At 40.2% G+C, this 19,213-nt stretch overlaps 1 protein-coding gene across 1 annotated transcript in view; it reads right to left on the reverse strand.

Annotated features, from left to right (window-relative positions):
• LOC128697810 (uncharacterized) overlaps positions 1–19,213 on the reverse strand; it is a 136,177-nt gene that overhangs the window by 25,685 nt on the left and 91,279 nt on the right. Inside the window, exon 9 of the mRNA XM_070099479.1 lies at positions 14,008–14,022. Within this exon, the coding sequence (XP_069955580.1) occupies positions 14,008–14,022 (15 nt within the window). The remainder of the gene's footprint in view (positions 1–14,007; positions 14,023–19,213) is intronic.

Genomic DNA, 19,213 nt, shown 5'->3' on the forward strand with positions numbered 1-19,213 from the left:
AGCGAAATATTGCAGATCTATCGCCGAATGCCCAGTCTGTGGTGCCGATGACCATTCTCATACGTCTTGCAATCGATCTCCCTCTTGCCTTAACTGTCATGAGGCTCACCCTTCGTACTCTCGCCATTGTCAAGTCTATTTAAACGAGCGGGAAATCCGTTACCTCAAAGAGACAGAAGATCTCCCTTATGCCATGGCAGTTTCTCATCTCCGCCTCCAAGGGAGACTCCCACGTGTTTCTTATTCCCGTGTTTCAAAACGTCCCCCCACTTCTGGTATCCCATCTTTTACACCCACCTCTGTGGTTACCTCTCCCATAGTCACTCCTGTATCTAATCCTTTTGCTGTCCTCGGCTCTACTTCAACGCCTCAGTCTGATCTCGCTTCTTCGTGTTCTCTCTCACAAGCCTCAGTAACGACGAGATCTCGTATGACACCTCCTCCCAATCGTCCCTCTACTTCTCAAAAGTCAAAAAAAGGTCCGTTAACACTTCCTACCCATCTTCCACCTCCTCATTTTACCCTCCCTGTCTCTGTCCCTGGTTCTCCCCCTCTCACTGGCTCTGTTACAAGTGTAGAGGTTCACCCTCCTCCTCGTACTGTACCTTCCTCCCCTGTTCCCTCCCAGGTTTCTTCCTCTTCTGCCACCTCCCAGGTTTCTGCCTCTTCTATCCCCTTCCACGCTTCTCCAGTTCCCTCCACCCTTTTGCTCCCCCCCCCCTACCTTGGTACAGTCCAATACAGTTCCAATCTTTACTCATCCTCCCCCTACCATTTCCAATATTGTCTCCCATACGACGTCTCTGAATTCCGAAACACTTGAAGCAATCTCTGAATATATTGCAGAGACCAAACCATCAATGGACACTGATCCACCCTCTTTTCCTTCTCTCTCCTCTCCTCCATCTGCGCAACTCCTTTCTTCACAGCGCACCGTTCCTTCGCTGCTTGAACGTTTTCCACTGCCTCCGCATGTGGACTTTTCTAACCCCTCTAGTCCGTAGGAACCCTTACCTGCGGATTTCAAGTATCTTTATCATTGCCAATCATGGCCTATTTACAGTGGAATATACGCGGCCTCAGGGGTAATCGGAGTGAGCTTCAGATGTTACTCTCCCAGTTTGCCCCTGTTGGTGTTTGCTTACAGGAACCAAAATTACACTCTGCTGTTATCTCTCCCATCTCAGGCTATAATTTATTGTATTCTTCAGATCCTTTTCCTGATGGGACCTTTAATGAAAGTGCCTTTCTTCTACGCACTGATATTCCGTACCATCAGCTATTTGTTCATACTTCGCTGCATTACACAGCAGCCCGTATCCACTTGCATAGGTGGTATACGCTCTGTTCTTTATATCTCTCTCCTTCTCGGGCATTATCTATTCCGGATATTGCCTTTCTTGTTTCGTCATTACCGCCACTGATTCTGTTACTTGGTGATTTTAATGCCCACCATTTCCTCTGGGGGGGTCTCACTGTGATTCCCGTGGAATTCAGTTAGAGGCTTTTCTTGCCACCCACCCCGTCCATGTTTTAAATACAGGTACGCACACCCATTTTGATCCTCGGACTCATACTCTCTCTTGCATCGATCTCTCAGTCTGCTCTTCCTCCACCGCATTAGACTTTACTTGGTCTGTTCTCCCACATTTATATGATAGCGATCATTTCCCAATCATTCTTACTTCCCCTTCATATTCACCACCTCTTCGCATCCCACGCTGGCAATTTGATCGGGCAAATTGGAACCTTTACTCACACCTAACTGTTTTTAGAGAGGTTCCTTCTTCGTCCTCCATCGATGAGCTTTTACACCTTTTCTCGTCCTCCGTTTTAACCGCAGCTTCTCATTCTATACCCCAAACTTCGGGCAGGCATTCTCAGAAATGCGTGCCTTGGTGGTCTCCTGCTTGTGCTCATGCAGTACGTTTGAAACTCGCTGCATGGGGCAGGTACCGGTACAATAGAACCACAGAGAGACTCCTTGATTTTAAACAGAAGCGTGCGATCGCTCGCCGTGTCATCCGTGATGCTAAACGCACTTGCTGGCGAGATTATGTCTCCACCATCACCTCTGCTTCCTCTATGAGTGCAGTCTGGAAAAAAGTACGAAAACTGAGTGGTAAATATTCTCCTGACCCGGCTCCTGCTCTGTGGGTTGCCGGTGTTGATATAGCAAACCCACTAGATGTTGCCAATGAAATTGGCAATCATCTGGTCCGTATTTCTCAGGGACTCCATCTATGCCCCTCATTTCTTTCCTCAAAGTCTGCCAGAGAGTTAGCACCCTTGGACTTTTCTTCTCTCAGAGAAGAACAGTATAATGTGCCTTTTACACTTCAAGAACTAGAGGCAACACTCTCAGCTTGCCGATCATCAGCAGCTGGGCCCGACGACATTCACATTCGTATGCTACAACATTTACATCAGTCAGCCCTTGCAGTCCTATTACGCCTTTACAATCTTATTTGGTCACAAGGAGTTCTTCCACAGCTGTGGAAATCCGCCATTGTTCTCCCTTTCCGCAAACCAGGCACTACGGGACATGAAACCTCCCACTATCGTCCCATTGCTCTTACCAGTGCAGTTTGCAAAGTAATGGAACGCCTAGTAAATAGACGTTTAGTGTGGTATTTAGAGACACATAACAGTCTCTCCACTCGTCAATATGGCTTTCGTAAGGGACGTTCTACCATAGACCCCTTACTACGCTTGGATACATATGTTCGTAATGCCTTTGCGAATAACCACTCAGTTATTGCCATATTTTTTGACCTTGAGAAGGCATATGACACAACTTGGAGGTATAATATTTTAGCCCAAGCCCACTCCTTAGGCCTTCGAGGCAATCTACCATCCTTCCTTAAGAACTTTTTAACTGACAGGCATTTCCGTGTTCGGGTTAATAATGTGCTCTCCCCGGACTTTATCCAAGCTGAAGGTGTCCCCCAGGGATGTGTTCTGAGCACAACACTTTTTCTCCTTGCTATTAATGATTTGGCCTCTAGTCTTCCATCAAATATTTGGTCATCACTCTGTGTTGATGACTTTGCTATTGCCTGTGCAGGCGCTGACTGTCACCTCATTACAGTTTCTCTCCAACATGCAGTCGACCGTGTTTCCAATTGGGCCACCACACGTGGGTTTAAATTTTCCAGCACTAAAACCCACGAAATTACTTTCACTAGACGCTCTGTCATCTCCGATCATCCTTTGTACCTCTATGGCTCCCGTATCCCTGAACGTGATACAGTCAAGTTTCTGGGCCTCCTCTTTGATCGTAGGTTATCCTGGAAACCTCACATTACCTCTCTGAAGGCAACTTGTCACAGCCGGCTGAACCTTCTTAAAACCCTTGCTCATCTTTCATGGGGAGCTGATCGTCGAACCCTCCTCCGCCTACATTCCACCCTTATTTTATCGAAACTTGATTATGGTGACCAGATCTATTCAGCGGCATCTCCTGCTACTCTCTCTAGCCTTAACCCCATTCATCACCAAGGATTACGTTTATGCCTTGGTGCTTTTCGCTCTTCCCCTGTCGAGAGCCTCTATACAGAAGCGAACGTTCCATCCTTATCCGATCGCCGTGATGCCCATTGCCTGCGCTATGTACGCTCTCATGATCTCCACAATCCTTCCATTTATAGAATGGTCACTGATATTAGTAGACATTCTTTATTTGTTCGCCGCCCCTGTTTACTCCGTCCCTTCTCTCTTCGCCTTCATTCGCTCGTCTTCTCTTCAACTACCACCTTTCTATGTACATGTAGCATCTCACTTTTCCCTACCCCCCTGGGAAGTTCCAGCTGTTCGAGTCTGTTCTTTCTCCCTCCCTTGCTCGAAAGCCCAACTGTCTATGGTCGCTTCCCGCTCTCTTTTTCTTGACCACTTTCACTCTCATTCTCATGCCATTGCCGTGTACACAGATGGCTCTAAGTCTTCTGATGGCGTAGGATTCGCAGCAGTGTTTTTGGACAGCGTCGTACAAGGGCATTTACTATCTTCGGCTAGTATTTTTACTGCTGAATTGTATGCCATCCTTACAGCACTTATCCGTATTGCATCTATGCCTGTGTCATCATTTGTGGTTGTCTCAGACCCCTTAGTGCTTTACAGGCTATACAAAAATTTGATACACCTCACCCCTTAGTCCTCCGTATCCAACTTTGGCTACGCCGCATCTTTACCAAGCATAAAGATATTGTTTTTTGTTGGGTCCCTGGTCATGTTGACGTACAGGGCAGTGAACAGGCAGACACTGCTGCGTTGTCAGCAGTACATGACCTACCAGTTTCTTATAGAGGTATTCCATTTACGGACTATTTTGCTGCAATATCTTCCCACCTTCACACCCGTTGGCAACAACGTTGGTCTACTATGCTCGGCAACAAACTTCAATCTATTAAACCGAGTATAGGTTACTGGCCGTCTTCTTATCACCAGTGTCGAGGTTGGGAGACTACTCTCTCCCGTCTTCGCATTGGCCATACTCGTCTTACTCATGGAGAGGCATCCTGCTCCTCTCTGTGAGAATTGCCAAGCTCCATTATCAGTCAGCCACATTCTGTTGGACTGCGCACTTTATCAACGAGCACACAGAATTTACCTCTGTCGTCGTCTTCGCTCCGCTACTCTCTCTTTACCTTCCCTTCTCGCTGATGGACCCACCTTTCATCCGGACTCTCTCATTGACTTTTTGACAACAACTGACTTACTTCACAAATTCTGATACCTTCAGCCCTTTCTACTTCAATCTCTTGCTACCCTCTACCCCTGTACTATCCCCTGCCCCGCTGTTTTCTGTAACCTGCTGATCATCCCTCCTCCCTTCTGCCATCCAATACCCTCGCTTCCTTCCCTACCCTGCAGCGCTGTATAGCCCTTGTGGCTTAGCGCTTCTTTTTTATTATAATAATAATATGGCACCATTGTACCATATAGTACTATATGGTACCGTTGTATTCAACACAATAACCGCACTAATATTTTCATCATTTTGTTTACAATAAACTTGCTTACAAGTTTTGTAAGCAATATAATGATAAACAAATTAGTGCAGTTATTGTGTTGAATACAATGAGTGTACACCTATACAATATACATTATATTGGTCTCACAGGCCACAAATGTTATTAGAAAAAGAAAAAAATTAGAAAAGAAAAGAAATAAGTATAAAAAACGTAAAATAAAATAATGCGATTTTGCGTAAGTCACTGATGTTGCCGCCACCCGGTCATTTTGGGTCAACTTCCCACCGCTGTATCTCGGTAAGTACTGATCAGAAATTTTTTTCTTTGTTTTATTACCTTCACAAAAATATTATCTTTAATTCTGTAAGAAAAACTAATTATTTTTTTTTTTTTTTTCAAAATTTCTTGGACACTGGGGCACCACTTCTGATTTTGGCCTTGGACCCTGAAAGGGTTAAGGTTCATTTGAGTTTTACTAACAGCTATCGTAGGGTTAAATTGACAGCTACTTTTTAAGGTTCGGTTGAGCTTTATTGACAGCTTTTTTTTAAGGTTCAGTTGAGACTAATTGCAAGCTCCTCAAGGCTCACTTGAGCCTTACTGAAAGCTGCTTCTTAAGATTCTATTGAATATTTGTTAATTTTCTGAACAGTTCCATCTCAAAGCACAAACTGTACCGCAACTCAAAACATGTCACTATACTATATACCAACTATGGCTATTTACATATAGCGGTGTGGGTTTATATCACACTATACGAGGTCAAAGTTTTCTAGGGAAAGGTAAAGAAAGTATAAAACCACACTATATTGAACTTAAAAAAAAGCCACTAATTATCACTTGACTACACTATGTTAAAAATAAAATAAATGGAAAAAGTTAAAAATATTTTAGTACATAAAATAAGTACATAGATTACATTATTGCATAAAGAAAGAATAATTGAGGTTGAGCAAGTCCAGAAAACTGTAAAAAAATTTACACCATAAATTGTTATACGCAAGAAAGCAGAAATGTTTAAATATACAATTGAAGGATGAAAAGAAAGTTAGGTAGTTTGTAATAGATAACTTGTCAGAGAGGAAATAGGTAATGTTCTGTAGTAGTTGTTTTATGTGTCAGACACTGTTTTCCCCAAAATAAATTACATGACAGGCACAAACCTTCAAGGCAGCACCCTTGACACACTGATCATACCAGTTTCCAGGATTTCCCAGCTTTGTGGAACTAAATGTATTAGGTAGCCTATCATGGTCTTAGCTCCCTCAGTAGCCTATGCACTTGTAAATACAGTATTTTGTGTTGGTATTAACACAGGTGAAAGACAGAAAGTAGAGTATAGTAAAAATAAGAAAGGTAGGAAAGAGGGAGGGTGGGTTGTAGGGCTATTCTGAAGCTTGTACTTAATTGTCTCATTCTTCTCTTAAAGGGAGCACCATAGTGTTAGCAGAGGACCCTTGCTCTAAGGAACTGGAACTATCCTTCCCATCCTCAGATCAAATCTGGTTACTTCTCATTCCCCAGCAGGTACTGTATCAACCTCATGAGTTCAGCACTCCCTCACAGTGTACTGTTACATAAAACTCATTCTTATTAAGAACAAATATATCATTAAAATTTGTTAGAGGGGAAGGAAGGAAGAGTACTGTATTAGCAATTCTAGCATCCTAAGTGCCATGTACTTAGGATGCTAGAAAATTCTACTAAATCATTCATCTGTCACTTCTATCCAGGTTTTCATGCAGGGATGCAGCCATTTTTATTTCTGATCTATAGGATTTTTAATCATACATAACTATGTTTGTTTATTTTTTTTTTTTTTCAACAAGTTGGCCGTCTCCCACCGAGGCACCTCTTCAAGGGGGGCTCCTTGGCGTGGTGAAGAGGCTCTTGGTCTGAGGAATTAGACCTGTCGGTCTCCTTCCTCAGACCGAACCTAATTACCCCCCAATCCCCCGTTCCCTATCCCATCCTCCCCTTTTTCCTTTCCTCCTCCTCCTCCCCACCCCTCCCTTTTGCCCTTCCTTTTTTTTTTTTTTTTTTTTTTTCCACAGGCACGCTAGTTCCTAGGTAGGGGAAAGGGTACCGGGGTCCATCCCATTCCATTGAGGTTCTTGGCGGTGGCGTAGTTTGCCGTGGAATCTGGATTGCCTGGGGATGTCCTGATCCCTCTCCGGTATCCCGGAGGGTGGCTTTGGGTGTCTCTCGGGCGACGGGTGTATCTCTGGAAGCCACCTTTCGGATTCCGGGGGTGGTGGCCGAAGGAGGTATGCTTTGTGGCGGATTTCCGGCCGCCCTCTCTTTTGTCCACCGAGGTAGCTCGGCAGATGTGAGGTTGCTATCCCGGATTGCCGGTTTACTGGCATGATGGGTAGGGTTTGGCACGGGTTCCATGCTGCATCTGCGCTACTTGCGGTGCTGAGGTCCTCTTGGGTGCGGAGGGAGATTTCTGGCCCTTTCATTCCTCCTAGGACCTATCCCTCCCCGGTCCCCCCTTGTTTTATTCTTTTTTTATTTTTATTTTCTTTTCTTCTTTCTTTTTTTTTCTTAAAAACAAAAAGAAAGAAGTAACCTAACCATGGCAGCCCTAGTCCATGAACCTGCTACCCCCGGGCCCCTTCTTGATACCGCACCCCGTTCTGACCCCGCCTCGTCTTTGGACCACTCTTCAGACACTCCTCATGCCTCTGTACCTCTTGCCGGTGCTGTTTCCTCACCTGCTTCAGGTACTGAGGCCTCGACTGACTCCTTCGATTTATCTGACCTTTGCTCTCCTCTGACTATGCTTCCGGCCTCTCCCTCTACGGTGCGGCAATTTTCGAATCGCCGGCCCGTTCCCCGTCGGACCAACTCTGGTCCCACGCCTAAACGACAATGACAATTACCTGCTGATGATACTTCTCCACCTTCTCGTTCTTCTCAGAAAAGATCGACACGTCCTTCACTACCTTTCCACGCTCAGTTTCAGACTGCACAATGGACTAAATTCTTCACTTTACGACCGACTTCCTCTACTGCCTATCTTTCTGACCACAGTATTGGCAAGGCACTCCTACGCCATGTTGGTAAAGATATTTCTTTTCATGCTCTTAAGAGCGGTACGTGCATCGTCACCGTACAGAATGCTACCCAGGCTCATGAACTTTCTCGTCTTTCCCATATCGATACTGTTCCTGTAACTATTGAAAAGCATCATTCCCTCAATTCTTGTAGTGGTACCGTCATTCTGCCCCATACCATAGTTCAGCAAAATTTCCAGACATGTGGCACTGACATTCTTGAACAGCTGGAACTCCAAGATCTCCCAATCCTCAAGGTAGACACTTACGTTCTTCCTGCCCGCGGGCGGAGACGATACCCTAGCAATGTGGCTCATTTAACTTTTGACAGCCGTGAACTCCCATCCTCAGTTTATGTAGCAGGACATCGGTTACAAGTTCGAAAGGCGATCCCTACACCGCAACAGTGTAGAAATTGCTGGCGATTTGGCCATCCAGCGAAATATTGCAGATCTATCGCCGAATGCCCAGTCTGTGGTGCCGATGACCATTCTAATATGTCTTGCAATCGACCTCCCTCTTGCCCGTCTTCGCATTGGCCATACTCGTCTTACTCATGGATATCTCATGGAGAGGCGCCCTGCTCCTCTCTGTGAGAATTGCCAAGTTCCATTATCAGTCAGCCACATTCTGTTGGACTGCCCACTTTATCAACAAGCACGCAGAATTTACCTCCGTCGTCGTCTTCGCTCTGCTGCTCTCTCTTTACCTTCCCTTCTCGCTGATGGACCCACCTTTCATCCAGACTCTCTCATTGACTTTTTGACAACAACTGACTTACTTCACAAATTCTGATACCTTCAGCCCTTTCTACTTCAATCTCTTGCTACCCTCTACCCCCGTACTATCCCCTGCCCTGCTGTTTTCTGTAACCTACTGATCATCCTTCCTCCCTTCTGCCATCCAATACCCTCGCTTCCTTCCCTACCCTGCAGCGCTGTATAGCCCTTGTGGCTTAGCGCTTCTTTTTGATTATAATAATAATAATAATAATCCCACCGAGGCAGGGTGACCCAAAGAGAAAGAAAATTCCCAGAAAGAAAATACTTTCATCATCATTCAACACTTTCACCTCACTCACACATAATCACTGTTTTTGCAGAGGTGCCCAGGATACAACAGTTTAGAATTATATACGTATAAAAATACACAATATCTCTCTCCAAACTGCCAGTATCCCAAACCCCTCCTTTAGAGTGCAGGCATTGTACTTCTCATTTCCAGGACTCAAGTCCGGTTATATAAAATAACCGGTTTCCCTGAATCCCTTCACTAAATATTACCCTGCTCACACTCCAACAGATCGTCAGGTCCCAAATGCCATTTGTCTCCATTCAGTCCTATCTAACATGCTCACACACGCTTGCTGGAAGTTCAAACCCCTCGCCCACAACACCTTTACCCCCTCCCTCCAACCTTTTCGAGGACGACCCCTACCCCGCCTTCCTTCCCCTACAGATTTATACGCTCTCCATGTCATTCTACTTTGATCCATTCTCTCTAAATGACCATACCACCTCAACAAACCCTCTTCAGCCCTCTGGCTAATACTTTTATTAACTCCACACCTTCTCCTAATTTCCACACTCCAAATTTTCTGCATAATATTTACACCACACATTGCCCTTAAACAGGACATCTCCACTGCCTCCAACCTCCTCCTCGCTGCAGCATTTACAACCCAAGCTTCACACCCATATAAGAGTGTTGGTACTACTATACTTTCATACATTCCTTTCTTTGCCTCCATAGATAACATTTTTTGCCTCCACATATACCTCAATGCACCAGTGTTTATAAATTTTTTTATTCCCTCTAGCAGGTCTTTTATATAAATTGGAAACATAATTAGTGCATGTTGTGATCCTTGTGACACCTCGTTAGTAACATTACCCCATGAGGACATTGTGCTTTGTATCACTGTGTTGTCACATCAAATGGGAAATTTCTCATCCACTGTTATAGTTTGTTATTACTCCAGTGTTCTGCAGTTTTCAGTCTCCTATGAGGAACTATTGAAAGCTTTCTTCAAATTTAAATGAGTGTAAATTCCTCAGTATTTTAGTCTTCATTTATTTCTTTGACTGTCATTGTAGTTAATTACTGTAGATATATATTGCATGTTAGTAGTTTTTACTCTGAATGTTTTACCTATTTTTGTCTAAGGGCTTATTCCATTAATTTCACAAAAGTACTTATCAGTGAGATCCTTCCTGTTGCCTTTTTTTAAATACGTGTAGCAGCACATTGTCTGCCATTTTGTATTTTCTCTCAAGCAGTATGTGTGTGTGTTTTTTTTTGTGTGTGTGTGTGCATGTGTTTTTTGTTTTGTATAGAGAGAGAGAGAGAGAGAGAGAGAGAGAGAGTGAGAGAGTGAGTGAGTGAGTTGAATTACCATCAAGAAGTGAAGCCATACTAAATACAGATCAAATTGATAACAAAAAAAGAGTACAATATATCAAATTAAAATTTTAGAGAGTACAGGTCAAAAAGAACACTTGTCTGGACAAATTCACACAGTGAGACAAGTACAAATAAGACTGAGCCACATACTATTAACATGGTTATTTTAAGCATACCTGTAGCAACGTTGTAGACAGTTATCAAATGAAGCTAAAATGCTAACAAAATTTCCTTAACTTGTAATACAAATTATAAACGAATGCAGAATATTGAAAGAGATACATTATAGTACGCAAAACTGTGCATTAGAAATGAAGATCAAAATGGCAGTAGAGAAGATACAATTATTAGTAGATTTAGTCTGGTGCAGAGAATAAGTAATTAATGCAGGTGTTCAAAAACCTTACTTGAGAAATCCATTTTTTTTATCAAGATGAACGAGAGAAACTTGGAAGGTGTACATATTCTGTTTGCTTATTTTTTAATTATACGTTACTAAAAGAGAATTGTGCAAATACATGGTATGAATTAATTATCACTATGAACACTGAATGTAACAACAAGTAAAAAAAGTTGGATTTTTTTTTTTTTTTTTTTTTTTGAGAAATAAACTTCTAAAGGAAGAAACATTTATTTAAATCTAAGGGTGAACTTAGGAAATGATCAAAGCACAGTGCTTTACACTGACTCAGGTGTTTAGAAATTCCTGATTCAGGTGTTTAGAAATTCCTGACTCAGTTATGTAGAAATTCCCAACTCAGGTGTCTAGAAATTCCTGACTCAAATGTTTAGAAATTCCTGGCTCGGGTGTTTAGAAATTCCTGATTTATGTGCTTAGAAATTCCTGATTCTTGTGCTTAGAAATTCCTGATTCAGGTGTTTAGAAATTCCTGACCCAGGCATTTAGAAATTCCTGATTCACATGCTGAGAAATTCTGCTATAAAATGTGTGAGTACAAATTTTGAGAAAATGCCAGTGAAAATAGTAACAACAGAAATACCGAGCATTTTCATGCATTTACACACATCTTTGAAGGAAGTTGTGAGTTTGACTTCACAAAAATGCTCACGTGTGTTTTTGTTTGGTAAATATTTTCACTAGCGCTTCCAAATGTACTGCCTAAGAGACTACACTGAAAGTTAATATGAAGTAAACTAACTAGGGTGAATATACAGTAACTCATGAATAAGGTGATAAAGAAAGTCCCTTAATAAGGGTAAAGGGAATTCAAGGAAAGCGGTAGTGAGAACAATGGAGCCTCACAAGGACATAACAAAAAGAGGATCAAGCAATTAAATTTAATGTTAAATCAGCTATTATGTAGCAAACAAACTTTTAATAATTTTGCTCATAAATCTAAGCATCTCTTTAAATTTCTCTGAGATTAGACTTTTTCAAAGCAGAGAAACAACATAATTGGCAGATTGAAAATGATTCCATTGCAATCCTCTTCAGGTACACAAGTAGATGCATCCAGTGCCTCAGTCAGCAGGTTATAGGCAGCCACCAACATTAATCCACAAAAGTCAAATCAGACAAATTCAGCAGTAGAAGATGAATGAACCCACCCACTAAGCTAAGAGACCATCACTGGTGTTCATAGACACACAACAGTGCACACAGATTTCTGGAAATACACGCAAAATGCTAACCCTAGGATTTTATTGGAAATGTTTGTGTCTTTGGATGAGAGGGAGCAAGGAGTGACCAGAGTTCCAGGGCTGAAACTCTCCAGTAAAATATCCTGGTGTTAGCATTTTCTCTTTTCCAATTATTGGTATCATGTTCCATTTTTACCACATGACTTGTTATTAATTGCAGTTGAAGCAAAAGTTTTTTAGTAAAAGTTGAAAGATGTTGAGGGAGACTTGATGCAGAGTGGACCTTGATTATGGACAGCGATTTGTTCTGGGTAGAGCATCATCTTTAATAAAGATTTGCTCTGAGTAGAGTATTATTTATAATAAAGATTTGCTGTGCATCACGTCTCTCTGCTGTACACATCAGCAATATCCGTCATCCAACACAAGAGTTCATGAAGGAAATATGACAGTTTTATAAGGGGGAGAGCAAACTCAAAGAGGCTCTTTGAGTTTAATAATTACGAAGAGAAGTAATAGTTTAAGGATAATTCTGTCTTCAAAGAGGGATGCCTTGGTGCTGGTGAAGGGACAATGATAAAAGAAACTTACATTCTCCTTCCCTTCCTCAGATTGAGCCTGATTACCTACTGTTTCCAGGTATTGTATGACCCCTATGCTTCCCCAAATATGTAAATATAACAAAAATAATTATATCACCAAGCCATCATCCAGAACAGAGAAGAGGAAACATATCTTAGAAAGAAGTTATCAACAAATGGAACAGTCTACCTGCTGGGAACCAAGCTTTAGCGTATGTCTAAAACAAAGAGTTTAAAGAATCCTACACAAGATGTAGCGTATGTCTAAAACATGGCCATGAAGTGACCTTCAGTGTTTTGTTTTTTCTAAAAATATATTACTGAATGAATTTAATTCACAGACTGAAACAATGCAGTCACTAGTCTTAGAGAAATGTGAACAAGCTTAAAAGAAACAGCTATAAAAAAAAATATGCCAAATCCATATTAAGCTGAGGATTACAGGCTCCTCAAGGCTCCTTGCTGTAGGTGAGGAGCTCTTGATCAAAGGAACTGCAACTTCCATAATTTAGCTCCTCTCAACTCAAACTTGTATAAGCCTCAGTTTCCTTTCATTCACTTAGCTCTTTCTTTCAGTACTACATAAGTGCACAGTCAGTCAGCTCAAGTTCAGAATTACATTCTTCTTTTTTTTTCGTAATGGCATACAGAAAGGAGTAGTATTAGCCCACTGCTCTCGACATTTTTGCCACCTTGGACACGTATAACAGTGGGAAAGAATTCTAGCATACTTCCTCTGAAGAAGACTGGATAGGAGCCACTACAGGAATAATATACGTATATTAAGAAACAAAGGAAAGCAAAGATATGAAAATACAGTTCACATCCAGTGAGAGGCTTCAGCTGCATATACAGTATTTATCATATTTATTTTGTAGAGGAATATGAATGGTCTCAAGTTAGAAAATACTAACAAATATACATTCACAATATATTTTAGAGAGAGCAGAAAAATATCAATTCACCGAAAAAAGTACACAGTATAAAATACACTGAAATATCGAAAGAAACAAACATGATTTCCACTTACGATTTATATTAGAGCAAACATGACAAAAAAATCCTGAGAAGGAACAATGACAAACAAAAGCTAGCACAAAACAAAATACGAAGGCGAAGCTGCCACAAAACTACACATATGCGAGCAACAAGAGACGACGAAGGCCACAAAGAAGTGTCACCGGGACCATAAGAAAGAGACGCCAAAAATCACAAAAGATGTAGACACCAAGACCACAGAGTGTATCCATCAGTACGACAGAGACAAACGGAGAAGGCACAGCTGTTGGGACACCCTTTCTTGACCTGAGGACTGAGGCAGAGAGGCGGGGAGGGGTTGTGTCGTCGGGAGGAGTACAGGGACCCTCCACACGTAGGTCCCCCACTTACCAAGGTGCGCGACAGCTGTGGGAGGAAAACACACAGGTAATTAGTAAACAGGTAATGGTGAATCTAACTTCCTCTTACATGAAGGTAAAGGATGTCTGAATTCTTTTCATTTTTAATGTCCCTTAACAAGGAAACAGACATCAGAAACTATTTTCACACATCCTTCCATTTTGAGATAGAGGCAGTTAGAAATTCTTAGGTACTGTATTCAAAAATCTGTATCAAGAGATATGATATAGAGAGGTTTAAATATCTTTCCTATCAAAACATGAGAAATTAGAGCTGTTTAAAAGTTTCTAAATGTCTTACCAATCAGTGTAGACTTTAGAAGGTATGTGGATTTAAAAACTGACTTTCCATGTCAATCTTTCTATATGCAGATTTTCTTACATAGTCATTGGCATTCAAATACCTTCATCAAGGAGTGTTATGAACTCATTAAGTCATAATAAACGACTGTCAGTGAATAAACAGAAGGTGGTAGAGCGATGAACCCATCAATTTTGGGACCAAGGTTCTAGCGTCTCATCTCTCCTTCTGTTTATTCAAGGAGTGTAATGTTAAAAATGCTTTTGTTATTATCAGCATTATCAAGGCAAATGAAGGGAGGATAATGTTTTGGTCATAACTCTGTTGTGAATGTCAGTTCAAGAATATATAAGAGTTTTGTGAAATGTAAATTAATATAGTTAGATTAAGTACTGTACAGTACTTGAAAGAGGCAGTAATAGTTTAAGTGTAAGGAACCAAATAATGTTAGAATATGGACTTGGCAATTTAATATTAAGATGGTAAAAGTCCTGCTAGTCACAAGTCCAGTACAATATAAAGGAAAATTATAAATTCATTAAACAAGGACAAAAGTATGGTACTTGTATATAGAGGAATCATTGTTATAATACAGGCAGGCCCTGCTTTACAATGTTTTGCTAATACAGTGGCTTACAGTTATACCCATTCTTCATTTATTCAGACTTCCTGTAATATATATATTCACATCTCTCTATAAGCTAAGAATGAAAATATTTTAAAGTAGGTAATGTGTGTACTGTATATGCATTTTTTAGGCTTAGCTCTATTGCTCACTTAATACGTATATGATAGTGTAAACATGTTATCAGGCTATTATATGCATTTGAAAGTGAAAAAAAGGCTATCTATCACTTTAGAGGGATTTTTTTTTTTTACAGCAGTAGCCCTTAACCTAACCTGCTGTATAAGCAGGGCCCTCCTGTACACTGTATATGCTGTACTGTTTTGTATGCAGCTAAGTCTTGGTATTCATAATTTTGATATTCGTGGTATTTATGAATGTGCCAGGGATAATCTAGGCAAGCATCTTTCTCAGGTCTTGTCCACTGCAAGGTAGCTGCTAAGCACAAATCAAAAGTTATTTTATTTAATTTAATGTACATTTTTAATATTTTACAGACAAATGAGCAAAATGGCTGGTAAAAGGCATAGCAATTCAGAGGACAGGCAGGCTAAATGAGGGACAAGATGACTGGCAAGTGAAAGGTGAGAAAGTGAACAAGTCTTGTATTTCTGGTTAAGAGTTGTAAAGAAAGAGCATCAAAATAAGATTGCAAGGCATCACCCCACCATGAAATTCTCCCTCTCTTCACCATTAAGTACTTCCCTGTCATCAGTTACTCATTTCACCATCATCTAATATATGTACTTGCTTATCTCACCATCAGATACTGTGCTCCCCTCACTTCATCAAATGCTCCTTCATTGTATCAAAATCTCCTTTACTTTACCATCGAATGCTCCTTCATTTCATCAAATTCTCCTTCACTTCACAATTAAATGCTCCTTCATTTCATCAAATTCTCCTTCACTTCACAATTAAATGATCCTTCATTTCATCAAATATTCCCTTACCTCACCATCAGATGCTCCCTGACATACACAGTACGTACTTTGCGAATGTACATACACACACACACACACACACGCACATACACACATGCACACACACACACATGCACACACGCACACACACATGCACACACGCACACGCACGCACGCACGCACGCACGCACGTACGCACGCACGCACGCACGCACGCACGCACGCACACACACACACACACACACACACACACACACACACACACACACACACACACACACACACACACACCATGCTGAAATTTATCCTGGACTATATATTTTTAATAAAAAAAATATGCAGTAGCAAAAAATATTACATATGCTAATACATTTTTATAAACCATTTCAACATTAGGTATACATATTTCTATAGCTAGAATTTGGCACCTTAATACAGTTGTAAACACATTACCATCACTGCCTCTTCATTTTCTCAGCACTGTACAATACACTGTTATGTTAGTCGACAAACTGACCAAAGTCAACAGTGAGAAAGTCATGTGATGGACGGACACAAGTATGGACAGACACACAAATAGACAACACAAAGATATAATCAGAATTGATCAATACAGAATGCAGGGTTTGACACCCATAGGGTTTAGCACATGCCTGAGAGGGTGGGAGTATGACATGTTGCTAGTACAATACCGTACACTCATGGACAAATGTTCTGTTATATGCCGAGTCTACCAAATGTTGGACCAAGACTCGGAATTGCCAAGACCTGTTTAAAGCTGTATTCAGTTTTGAACAGGTATGAAACAGGACTTTTGACCTTGACTGTACCTAAGATCAGCTCAAACCAGAGTTAGAGTTAACTTTGGAAAGGGCAAAGTTGAATTTACAAATACTGAATATGGAAGAAAATCAGGAAAACTCAAGTGCTGTTTTTGCCAACGTTAAACTGTCAACTTTTTCCACTGTCGTAGCATAGAAGCCAAATTCAAAACATAATCAGCAGTCTACTTTCAGTGGAAAAATATGTTGAAGTTTGTTGCAGATTAAAATTTACCTTTATATTATAGTCAAAATATACATGTCATTAAAAATTCAATATAAATATAAAAGAGCTTGTTGTTCAACATTGAGAATCAGAGATCCTAAGAAGCAGTTCTTCATACCACTGGCTTATAACCCTATGCATTTTTATTGGTAAAGCTCACTCATATTTCTGCTAAATTTCACGTCAATAATTAGTCCTGTTACTGAGAAAAAAGGGATTAAAAAAATACTATATGCTAGTTATAATGCTAGTATGCTAGTGAGAGACTTGTAAGATATTTGTAGTCCAGACCAGGCAGCTTGCTCTGAGCTCTGGCAGACTCAACGGCCAACCAATAATCCAATGGGGATGCTAATGGCCTCTTTCTGAGTAAAATATGGAAAGAGTACTAGTCATCAGTGGGTATGGCCTAGTGATTTTAAGAGAATTTATAAAAGAAAATTCAGTAATTTAGTCTAACAATTCACTTCTAGTCTTATGGACTGCATACCACATCAAATCTTGTATGGTGTAGCAATATACTTTCGTTAACCAAAATGTCAACAAGGTTAATTCTTGTTGAACCAGTACTGTATGCAATACATTTCAACTGACTTATTGCTATCAAGAATAAATTTATTTGCATCACAAAACTGTCCTTGGACTCTAGAGCTGGTTTGTGTGCAAGGAACATAGCATGCAGGAGCAGGCTGGCAGAAAGGGAAGTGCATATTACCCAACCCAGAATACAAATGCACAAGAAAACTTCAGGCATACATTTGGTCTTATTTTGTATAGCAAGTATAGAACTTTAAAATATGCATATCTTCTGTAAAAAAAATATGTAAGTAGCTAGAAAGGTTAATTAGAAAATACAGCATTCATTGCTATAAGGTTATGCTTTTGGGAACGATGGTTAGAGACTAGGCAGAGATAAACAGGAGGAGGCTTGAACCTTCAACACTCCTTGTCCTGAATAATCCATAGATTTACTTTCACATAAATAATAACACTCTGCACTCTGAAGGAGGGGTGTTAATGTTGCAGGTTTATAACTGTATTGTAAGCGTGTGTCTGGCAAGACAGTGGTAGAGTGAATGATGGTCAAAGTTTTTCTTTTTTTGGGCCACCCTGCCTTGGTGGGAAATGGCTGATGTGTTAAAAAAAAATAACTCTGAGCATAAGATGCATTCATTTATCCAAATGGTTATATATTATTGATTTGATGTCTAATTTAAAGATGAAGATTGAGTAGGTTCAGGGCAATCATAAGATTCTAGCAGCATAACATTCTAGCAATGGTTACTGATCTGGATCAGCTATTCATAGAAGGCAAAGTAATGATTTAAGCAAAAAAAAAGTGCCATTTAATGCAATGGTAACCTTGGTAAATTCATTGTTTTGTTTATTATATTATGCAGTTGTGATTAAAATTTGCTACATAAAATAACAATACAAAGAGCAAATTAACTTATTAGCAAATCACTTATATAATTTAACATTTGCTTTCATAATGGCTTTTAAAAAGTTGTCAGTTAATTTATTAATAAAAAGGCATTATTTACTTAATAAACTACTGTACAAACATATATATAGATAGTGGTAAATTATGAAATATGTGCATGTAAATTTGTCATAGTGCAAAACTACAATAGATTTCATATTTTCTAAGCATTGTTCTGCTTTAACTAAGTTCACTCTTGTATATAACAGCAGAATTTCTTAGCATTTCAGAGAAATTCTGAGAGTACTGATAAGTTATATAAATCTTTATTACAGTAGGTAACTGACTGATTTTAATCTTTGAATAGTAATAACATGATTCCTTGACTGATTTTTTTCCTAGAAAATTCTCTTTTGAGTTGATTAAATGCGTATTTTATTTAGAGAGATTCACATTTTTCCACAAGGGAACCATAAGAAATTAAGAGTAATTTAGGATAGTCGGGCTAGAGAAACATGAACTCTGGCAAAATATTAGGTTACAAATTTGGTCATGAGGTAAATTATTCCGAGTCCCCTCTCACAGGTACATAAGTCATGACATCAGACATTAGTTGAAAAAACTGGGGCATAGAAGTAACTCAAGAGATTAATGCTGTAAATTATTTCAAAATTGGTGATCAGATATGTTTCCTTCAGAGGAGACTTCTCTTGTAGAATGGTATGGTTAAAAATATAATCTTGCAATACATAAAACATCTTGGGGTTAAAGGAGCCATGACTACCGTTATAAAATCTTATGGTTGAAAAACCTGAGGCTAGGGAAGAGAATAGGATGGGATGAGTACATTGGTCTATTACTCTACCTAGGGTTATGACA

This window comes from Cherax quadricarinatus, chromosome 68 (assembly GCF_038502225.1).
Source record: "Cherax quadricarinatus isolate ZL_2023a chromosome 68, ASM3850222v1, whole genome shotgun sequence".
Taxonomy (NCBI): Eukaryota; Metazoa; Arthropoda; class Malacostraca; order Decapoda; family Parastacidae; genus Cherax; species Cherax quadricarinatus.